The 10,480-nt window shown below is 43.6% G+C and overlaps 1 protein-coding gene across 1 annotated transcript in view; it reads right to left on the bottom strand.

Annotated features, from left to right (window-relative positions):
- PDE6D (phosphodiesterase 6D) overlaps window positions 1-8,373 on the bottom strand; it is a 33,926-nt gene extending 25,553 nt beyond the window's left edge. The window contains exon 1 of the mRNA XM_075268495.1: window positions 7,716-8,373. Coding sequence (XP_075124596.1) covers window positions 7,716-7,762 — 47 coding nt within the window. The 5' untranslated portion in view covers window positions 7,763-8,373. The remainder of the gene's footprint in view (window positions 1-7,715) is intronic.
- Window positions 8,374-10,480: the final 2,107 nt, after the last annotated feature.

Below are 10,480 nucleotides of genomic sequence, written 5' to 3' on the forward strand. Positions count from 1 at the left end.
AATAGAGCATCTTTGGGATGTGGTGGAACGGGAGATTCGCATCATGGATGTGCAGCCGACAAATCTGCGGCAACTGTGTGATGCCATCATGTCAATATTGACCAAAATCTCTGAGGAATGCTTCCAGCACCTTGTTGAATCTATGCCACGAAGAATTGAGGCAGTTCTGAAGGCAAAAGGGGGTCCAACCCGTTACTAGCATGGTGTACCTAATAAAGTGGCCGGTGAGTGTATATCGTTTTAAAATTTATATTTTGATCATATATATTTTTTCTTGTGTTTTTCTGTTTATTATATTTAATTAATATTAATTAAATTAATTAATACACTAGGATATTATTAATTTTGGTTATATTATCTTAGTTTGTCTGTTTTAAGATGTTTGAAAAGTTAGGGAGCGTTCACACTACCGTCGGTGTCCGACATGTAGTGTCCGCTCAAAATCTGTCACGGACACTAGGAGCGGACACTAGCTGTGTCCGTGACACCTGTCATTCACTTGAATGGGCATCGGGTGCGTTCTTTTGCACTCCGTGCCCGTCCTTCTCTGTCCGCAAGAGAAGATGTCCGACTTCTCAAGCGGACAGAAAAACCCTGCATGCAGGGTTCCTCTGTCCACTTGAGAAGTCGGACATCTTCTCTTGCGGACAGGGAAGGACGGGCACGGAGTGCAAAAGAACGCACCCGATGCCCATTCAAGTGAATGACAGGTGTCACGGACACATCTAGTGTCCGCTCCTAGTGTCCGTGACAGATTTTGAGCGGACACTAGGAGCGGACACTACATGTCGGACACCGACGGTAGTGTGAACGCCCCCTTAGTGACCAGTTAAGTATTTTTTTTTTGTCCACTGCACCATTTTTCTTGAATATATCATACAGGTCTTTTGGGTGTTTTTTCTGTTTTTCTTTCATATGATCCTGCTTACCTTTAACACCTGTCCTCCTGGATATTGCAATAAACAGGCAAATCCTTAATACTGTACTTTACGTCCATGGGTGGTCCTCTCTGCTACACAGAATGGCTGGCCACAGCTGCTGTGTATTTCATATAAAAAGACAATGCATTCACAGACACAGGTAAATGAGTAAAAAGAAAGCCATCTAAAACATTCAGCAGGAAAACTGAGCAGACACCACACAATAGAATGATGCACGGTTTTCTATTGGTATTGGGCTGCAGAAAATGTTGTGAGGGTAAACTTTGATAAAACCAACTCAAGACTAAATTTAATTTGACTTGGCACAAAGACAACAACCATAGAATTCCTCAGAGAGTGTGGATTCACTCCCTTCCCTTCCTTAGCTACACAAACATCTGTGATCTTATGCAGACGCTCAAAGTGGAACTGAGTTATAATCTGCAATGTGATGCTCACCCCAGCTGCTAACAGATGTATGTGTGGGTGTCATTTATGGGAAAAAGTTAGTAGCCAATCAAGGAGGAAAAACTCAGACAAAAATGTGATCTCTACGGAATCAACACAATGCAAGATGGTCTTTGTTCTTCCCCAGGATCTTGGCATTAAGGTCTGTTTTTATGGAATCAGATCTATAAACAGTGGTCACTTGTAGCAAAGCTTCTCATTTGCAGATATGCCAAGAAATCACACAATAAAAATGGGGTGTTACATGACAGCCATTAGTATACATATGCTGAAGATACAAAAAACCGTTGCATCATCACTGCAAACAACTGACAGAACACTAAATCAGAAGTGTATGACAAGGGACAGGGACTCAAAGGACCACTTGGCAGTAAACAACTTATTACAAATGGTGTCTGGTCTGTACACAGGGACATATTAATCATAATGTTATGGAGTGTTATGGAGCAGCAGATGCTACAGGCTACCTCTGAATGAAACTCATCAGGCAGTTCTATCCAGGCTCAATGCATTCTGAAATTGAGCTAAAATGTCTCAAAAGGTGCGTTAGAATTAAAAGGGCTTTCCAGGACTTGGAAGTACGGTCCTTATTTCAGAAAATCAGTGTGGGACTGTTCAGGTCCACCTGCCACCTCCACAGTATATCTAGAAGTATACAGCTCCTTATACTATGTAGTGGCTAACCTAACACTGCCACTATACAGAAAACAGAGCTTGCCTAATGTTAGTAAAAAACCAGCTGCGAACAGCTGATAAGCGGTGGTGCCACTCCCCACTGATTGATATTGATAACCTCAATCCTAGAAAACCCTTTAAGGCCGGGACTCCACATGGAGTGAATACCATGGAAAAAAAATGTGGCGTTTTACAGTCACAGCAAAGCGGATGGGATTCTAGCGAACCCCATCCCCACTCTGCGGAACAATACAGGCAGCGTACACGGTTTTGGAAATCACAGCATGCCAATTATACCTACAGAAATGCTGGCGGTTTCCATACAGGTATAATAGAAGCAGAATGTCCCCAGAGGTTTCCTCTGGGGACATTCTGTGAAAAGCGCTGTGGAAAAAAACTATGATTCATTGCCACTGCGTCCCCCCTCCCCCGCATTTTTTTTTTTTTTTTTTTGCTGCGGGACGCTACATGGGGCCTTAGTCTTAATCATAAAATTATGTAAATCAGCAATGCCAAGGCAGTGGATGCAATTAGGCAATTTGTCTTTTGTAAAATGTCCCTTAATACACTGACTGGAGTTGGAAAAAGGGCAAGACAATAATTAATATTGTATAATTAGAGGCATAGTATTTTATATATTTACTTTCACAGGAATTTAATCACTATTTCTTTTTAATAAATCAGATAATCTCTTCTGCTTCTGACTGACCATGGCTGCTGGCCATTTGTGAAGGAGTTGGGGGGTTGGTCTGTGAAAAAAAAAAAAAAGAAAAAGGGAGTTGGTGGTTTGGCCTACAGACTCCGCAGCCCTATATATAAGTGAGTCTTATACTTGCATAGCACCTACAAAGAGTAGGCATAGCCATTTCTATACCTACTCATTGTTCCATCCCTCAAGAATGTAATAAGCAATGTAAATAAGCAAATATTTTCTTATTGATCAGTTGCAACACATTATTCCATGAGGTAGTGGAGAGGAATGGGCATCTCACACCATAAAGCATGGCGTTGCTTGTGGTTATTTTAAGCCAATTACCATACTGGACAAAACACAACACTTTTTTGTATGGCTCATGTCTAAACAGGTGTGGCAATTCTCATGACTGCAGTGTTATTAATATGGTTTAATGGCTTTAATTCTTGTGGCAAGACCTAATGTCTAAGCAGATCCCACCTGTAATCATTTACATACCTGCATGAAAGAACTATGTAGCTAGCCCTTGTCAGAAACCCAGCTATTACTTCCCCCTCCAATGCAATTACAGGTAATAAGTCACTCCCACTTCTGAGGTCACATGATGCTGTCATGTTTCCTTTGCAAGCCGACTCTCCCCTCCCCTCTGTGAGCAGCAAACACAGAGAATTACATACACTTAAATGAAAAGGAGGGTTGAAGGCATTGACTTAAGACATGGGAATGAGTGCGTTCAGAGGTTTCAATCACCTGATAGTATTGGGAAAAATCACACTGCATCCAACGAGGTAAACCCAGCTCTGGTAGGACAAGTGACAAGGAGTTGTCTTATTAGGACAACTGCTGAAAAGTCAAGAATATTCAGAAACCACAGTCCTGTTGAATGCAATACATACTATCGTCTTCTTGAAGGATGAACGGTGTTTTATTTATAGAGTATGGAATGTGGCCCATCCCTATGTCCAGTATCAGTGGCTTAACTACAAGAGATGACAGTTTCGAATAGTACGCACCGATAGGAATAAATGGACGCAGCCGGCACGCAGGGGGTTAAGTGGCAGGATGCCGGCCCCGTCTCCGTGCCAGCTGGCTCCATTCATTGCTATGGGTGCGTGCTATTTGAAACTGCCATTTCGAATAGTACTCGCTTATCTCTAGTAACTACCACTATAGCAGTGGTAGCAGCTGCCACAGGGCCCGACACCTTAAGTGGCCCAGGCTCCCTCACCAGTTAATATGCTAAAAAAAAATATTATTTTTTGAGGCCTGAGAACACCTAAGCTGTCGGGTTCCAGGCGGGGGAGAGCCTCAGCGTGCGTCCTGATAATGGGGGAGGGGCGGAGACATCCCACAGGAAGAACAGGATTCATCTTATCTATAAGTGAGAAGAAAAGCAGTTCTGAGGTCTTCTGAAAAGTGAGTGCTGAGGTTAACACATGCATAGTACAGTGCTGGCAGCTGCCTGCTGCAATTTCTCCTTTCTAACAATTATAAGTTTGCTACCTGGGGAAGAAGGGGTAACAAGTGCCACATTCAGTGTCTGTGAAGAGTGTTTTAATGAGAACCGTGAGAACACTCTTCACTGACACTGAATGTGGCACTTGTAACCCCTTCTTCCCCAGGCAGAAAACTTATTACAGTATTATGTATTACAGTACATAGTACCGTGTGCAGGGGCCACTATGGGGCATAATGCTGAGTGCAGATGCCATTATGGGGCATAATAGTGTGTGCAGGGGCCACTGTAAGGTATAATACTGTGTACAGGGGCCACTATAGGGCATAATACTGTGTGCAGGAATGCGAGGGGGGGGCCTCATGTCAAAAGTTCGCCACGGGGCCCCGCCATTCTTAGTTACGCCACTGTCCAGTATCACATGCAAAGCGTAGATGTATATCACAATGCACACATTCACCTACAGTTTGAAGACTGTTATTGTATTATATGTTGAACAAGGCAAGATTAATATCGGTTTTTAAAGAGGACCTTTCATCAGATTGGGCACATGCAGTTTTATATACTGCTGGAAAGCTGACAGTGCGCTGAATTCAGCGCACTATCGGCTTTCCCGATCTGTGCCCAGTGTAAAGCGCTATCGGACCCGGTACCGTAGCGCTTTACAGTCAGAAGGGCGTTTCTGACACTTAGCCAGGGACGCCCTTCTGCCCAGCAGCGCCTATCGCGCTGTAGAGTGTGAGCGGGGAGGAACGCCCCCTCCCTCTACTCCCCGCTCCACAGTACAGCGCGATAGGCGCTGCTGGGCAGAAGGGCGTCCCTGGCTAAGTGTCAGAAACACCCTTCTGACACTAAAGCGCTACGGTCCCGGGACCGATAGCGCTTTACACCGGGCACAGATCGGGAAAGCCGATAGTGCGCTGAATTCAGCGCACTGTCAGCTTTCCAGCAGTATATAAAACTGCATGTGCCCGATCTGATGAAAGGTCCTCTTTAAGCTTTCAATAGGACTTGCTACTAATTCTCATCAATTCCAACAAAACTGACACAAGAGCGCATCATACTTTGCTATTTTGTCAGCAAAATGACAAACTATTATAGTCTATGGTATATATCATGTGGTGGGTCCAGCAAGTGCAAGGCCACACCAGGTGTTTAGATTTTGGTGGTGGTAGATTCACTTTCACATTGGATTCATGCAACCAAAAAATGTCCGTATTATCCATACTGTATTACAGGCACAAATTCTGTCTGCACACTTACATCATCATAGCATCCTATGATGCTGCTAGTCTGGATCCGGAGTCCCCCGTCCAAGATTTACAGCTGTAATACAGTCCATATAATACAGATATTTTACTGCCATATGACTCCAGCCTAAGGTATAATTCAGACGTTACTGTTTGAGGCCCTACAATGCGGAAACACAGTTTTTTTTGTTGCAGATTTTGCTGTGTTTTTTTGAGTCAAAGCCAGGAGTGGATTGAGCAGAAGGGAGAAGTTTAATAGAGTCTTATATATTTCCTACTCCTTTTGTAGCCTTTACTAGATTTGGCTAAAAAAACGCAGCAAAATCTGCAACAAAATAAGCTGTGTTTCCACAATGTGGAGCCTCATCACACGGAGGAAAATGGAGAGGAATTTTCCACGCTGAAAAAAAAAAGCCTCCCATTGATTTCAATAGGTTCTGCAATTTTTTTTTCCCCACTAGCAGAATTTTCCTGTAGTGGAAAATTCCTCTAGTGGAAAAAAAAAGCTAGAGGCATCCATTGGTCAATGGGAGGCTTTTATTTCAGCGTGGAAAATTCCTCACCATTTTCCTCTGTGTGAATAGACCCTAAGGGGGCATTCACACGGAGTAACGCGGCGCTGATTATAGCATTACAAATCGCGTGAGAATCAGCGCTGCAAAACAGAATCCCATTTACTTCAATGGGTTCGGTTTAACGCGTGCAACACATTGAAATCAATGGGAGGCTTTTTAACCCATTGATTTCAATGTGTTACATGCATTAAACGGAACCCATTGAAGTCAATGGGATTCTGTTTTGCAGTGCTGATTCTTACACGAGTTATCGTGCCAGAATCAGCGCCGCGTTACTCCGTGTGAATGCCCCCTAAGGGCTCGTTCCCACAATGTAACGCAGTGCTCATTCTGACACATATCAGAGTCAGCGCTTCAAAACAGAATCCCATTGACTTCAATGGATTCCATCTTACGCGTGCTACATATTGAAATCAATAGGAGGCTTTTTAACCCATTGATTTCAATGTGTTACGCGTGTTAAACGGAACCCATTGACTGATTGAAGTCAATGGCATTCTATTTTGAAGCACTGACTCTGACACGTGTATATATGCGAGTGCTGCGTTACATCATGGGAACGAGCCCTAAGTCAGTATTTCTAAGTCAAAACCAGGTGCAAACATCACCTCCACACAGACATACCGTGTAAGGCTATGGTTTCACAGCAACTTTGGCCACTAGGAATGCGAAGAACATTAGTGGAAGAGGTGCAGGGTAACCTGCTGATCTTTGGGTGCATGACAGGATCCACACCAAAGTCACTGGGCTTATGGAAATATTTGCACCTTTTATGCATTTTTGACCCTCTCTCAGTTTTGACGTATGTGTAAATGAAGCCTAGCACTAGAATAACAAAGTAGGGGGTATTTACTAAGACAAGTACGTCATTCTGCAGTCTTAATATTGTGAGTACTGCCAGCACATGCACTAGAATTAAGAGGCTCTGACCCCTCAATTCTTCTGGTGCACAATGGGAGGTCTGGTGCACCAGACCTAAAAATTTATGGTAAATCTGTTGGGCCAAGTTGTTATCCAAGATTTCATACTGATGGCTTATTCTAAAAACAGGCCATCAGTATTAGATTTTCAGTGGTCTGACACCAAGAACCCCAGTAGATCAGCTTCTCCAGCACAGTGCAGCTCCCAGTAATGTTTACTTGCTGAGAACCATGTTGTGCACTTACGGTGCAAACTGTAGCTTTTAGGTACAGCAGCACTGCCCCATTAAAGTCTATAGGAATGTGCTCCACTACCAATAGCCGCCATTACAGTTTGTACATTATCAGGAGCCACTGATCTGTGGCAATTTTCATTGTATTTTTTTTAGCCTATTGTTCATTGTCCATGACAGATCAGAACAATGGACTAAACAATGCAAAAGTGTAAAGGGCTCCTAAAATATGGGGAAAAAATGATACCAATCAGCTGATACAGGTGTGAACTTATCTTCTCATAAAGGTAGACTAGGCCTGAACAGCTCATGTCAAGCAGGGCTGTCTTAACAGGAGTAAATAAGTTTAGTATTAGTAGACAAGGGTCTCTAGCTAACACAAAAACATTAAATAAAACCAATGACCATCGCCTTCACAAGAAAGAATCTGTTTCTGACTTGTGGGACATGGAACGTGCCCAAACCCTACCTCCAATATGACAGGCACTGCACAGACATATACCACCATATACATGTTTGGATACAGTTTGAAGCCCTCCATGATCTTCTTAGCCCTCTCGTTGTTAGACATGTTCAGCGTCTTCCTTGAGTCTATTCTGGACCAGAAGAATTTATGAAGATTCTTCTACTTCGATGGTGAAGCTTTCCTTTATGGCAGAATAGATGCTGCTGAAGTGCAACAAGTCCAGGTGGGACAGCACCAGTGGGCAGCGCAGAATGGAAGAGGAAGGATGGTACAAGGTGACAGATAGTAACCAGCTGTCACTTATAGCAGGTACATACCAGCAAGCAGCTTGGACAGGCTGTATGACTGCAGACTGGCACTGACCACCGATAGATGATGCAGACAAGCCTGAGTAAACAGGCAGGCCAATACTAAAGCCAGCAGCCGCAGGGCAGTGTACCTTTGTGGGCCGGTGCCTAGTGCTGGATTCCGGTTATCAGCCTGGACCAGTTCTGTATATGAAAGTTTGTCTGTGGCAGATTCTTGACTGAAGTGGCTGACACCAGAGCTCTGTGGAGACTATGCACACCCACAGTAGCAGCTTTATATTGACTGGGACAGACTCGGCCTTTTGGATGCTGCGCTCCCGGTTTGGAGGCCGCTATTCATTATCATGCAGACTCGGGCTTCAGATAAGCGGATTTATCGAAGCAACCACAGCACCTCCTCTCGTTATCCGTAACACCTTGCGTATGCAACCAAACCTAGCTGCAAACCAATAGGAAGCAAGTTATTTCATAACGACGCGCAATTTACACCAATCAAAAATCACTTTGCGTTTAAATCCGCCCCCTAAGGGCGTGGCATAATCTACACAGGTTAGATTGTGTTCGAAACGTTCTATAGTACAGAATATGCGCGTCACTCTGCCCAGCAACGTGACGTTCCATAGAAACGGGTAGCTGTGTACGGGAAGAGGCAGTTGTCAAAAATGTAAGCAACGCTTGGTGCGCGTGTGCTAGATAATCACACCGCAAAATTAGAATACAAATTGGCATTGTAGCGTGTCAAAAATGTCTTATTATTTATTCATAATGGTAAAAAAAATCATATTAAGTCTTTGTAATATAATTTATTAAAAAATGTGAAATGGGAATATTCTTCAATATTATTATGCTTCTGAAATGGTTATTGCCACTAGGAACATCCATATCAAACCAGCCTGAGGCCCAGTTCATATCTGCGTATGGGTTTCTTTTCAGAGAGTCTGCTTGGGGACTCCCGAATGGAAACCGAAGCCTCATAAAAAAGCGGTTACCTTAGGAAACCAGCGGACTCCATAGACTATAATGGGTTCCGTGTGGTTTCCACACAAAAAAATGCTGAGAAAAAAGTGCTGCTTATAGGACTTTTCTCTCCACATTTTTCAAGCGAAAAGAGTAACAGAATGGCCTGAACACAGAAGTGAACCGGGCCTAAGGCTGAGTGCACACAGGGTTTTTTGGTCCAGAAACTGAGGCAGAGGCCGCCTCAGTTTCTGGACCAAAAAACGTGTACCGGAATCCAGTCGCACACTCCGCTCCGGATTAGGCCCAATGAATGGCCTGAAGTATGAATATGTCCGTTCTTTTTTCCGGGAGCCGAAACAAACAGCTCCCGGAAAAAAAAGACCTGACCGGCTCCCATTGATTTCAAAATCCTGACCAAAAAATTCAGTGTGAGCTCAGCCTAAGGCTTTATGCATGTGACCGATTGTGCAGTCAACAGTGTTCCAATGTTTCGTTGCTTTTCGATCTTTTTAGAGCAGGACCTATAAAATAATGGAGTGGAGCATCAGAACACCCATAGACTGTACACTTGTTTGTGTGCATAAATCCTTAGCGCATTGTAGGGGACATTATACTGAGCACTGTCATATCTTTAGATCCCTAAAAAAGCTGTTTTAGGGCGGGTTCACATCTGTGCCCAGGTCTCCGCTTTCAGGTTTCCATCTTCTGCCTGAGAAACTGGACAGAAGACAGAAACCGGCAGTCACTTTTCAAACCCATTCATTTGAATAGATTTGTAAAGTGTCCAGCCGTGAGCACCTGTGAGTGTTTTGTGGTGTCTGCGGTGAAACAGTTTTTATTTTTTAACCGGACAAAGTCGGACATGCAGGTTAAAAAAAAACGGTTTTGTTACGGAGACCACAAATCGCTCACAGGCGCTCACGGCCGGACACTTTGAAAAGTGACTGCCAGTTTCCATCTCCTGTCCAGACGGAAATCTGAAAGCGGAGACCGAGCGCAGGTGTGAATCCGCCCTTAGTTTTACAAACTTGGCTCAAACACACGGAAGACGTGTCACAGCCACCAAGGGCTCTGTATTCAGGTTGAAAACCCAAGGTATAACACTTGAATCTCAATTTCATCTTTCTAAAAACAGGTTTTCTAAGGAAATGGTGCATGTGTTGGACTATCTAAAGGTATTGTTGGGGACGTCAAATGGTCCCCATTTGACCATTGATCTTCATCGCTGTTTGTGTAGAGACTTCTTTGCAATGTGAAGCATGGATACAGTTACTCTGTCCTTCAAGTTTCATAGAAGTATTAGTAGTTAGCAGCACTTGGAGGGAATCATCAAATCTTGGTTCAAGAGGATTTGTCACGTGTCATCAATCTCTTGGCTCAAATGAATAGGTCCCATCCACTTAACTTAAAATCTGAGAGGGAGGAGAAAACTCAAAACTATACATTAGTCAGATGTTTTTGCCAAGACATCACATAGTCAGTCAGTACACCATAATACAACTCTAACCTAGGGGCTGACCCAAAGAAAGTTTGCTATGGGCTAAAACCAATTCTT

This window comes from Leptodactylus fuscus, chromosome 3 (assembly GCF_031893055.1).
Source record: "Leptodactylus fuscus isolate aLepFus1 chromosome 3, aLepFus1.hap2, whole genome shotgun sequence".
Classification (NCBI taxonomy): Eukaryota; Metazoa; Chordata; class Amphibia; order Anura; family Leptodactylidae; genus Leptodactylus; species Leptodactylus fuscus.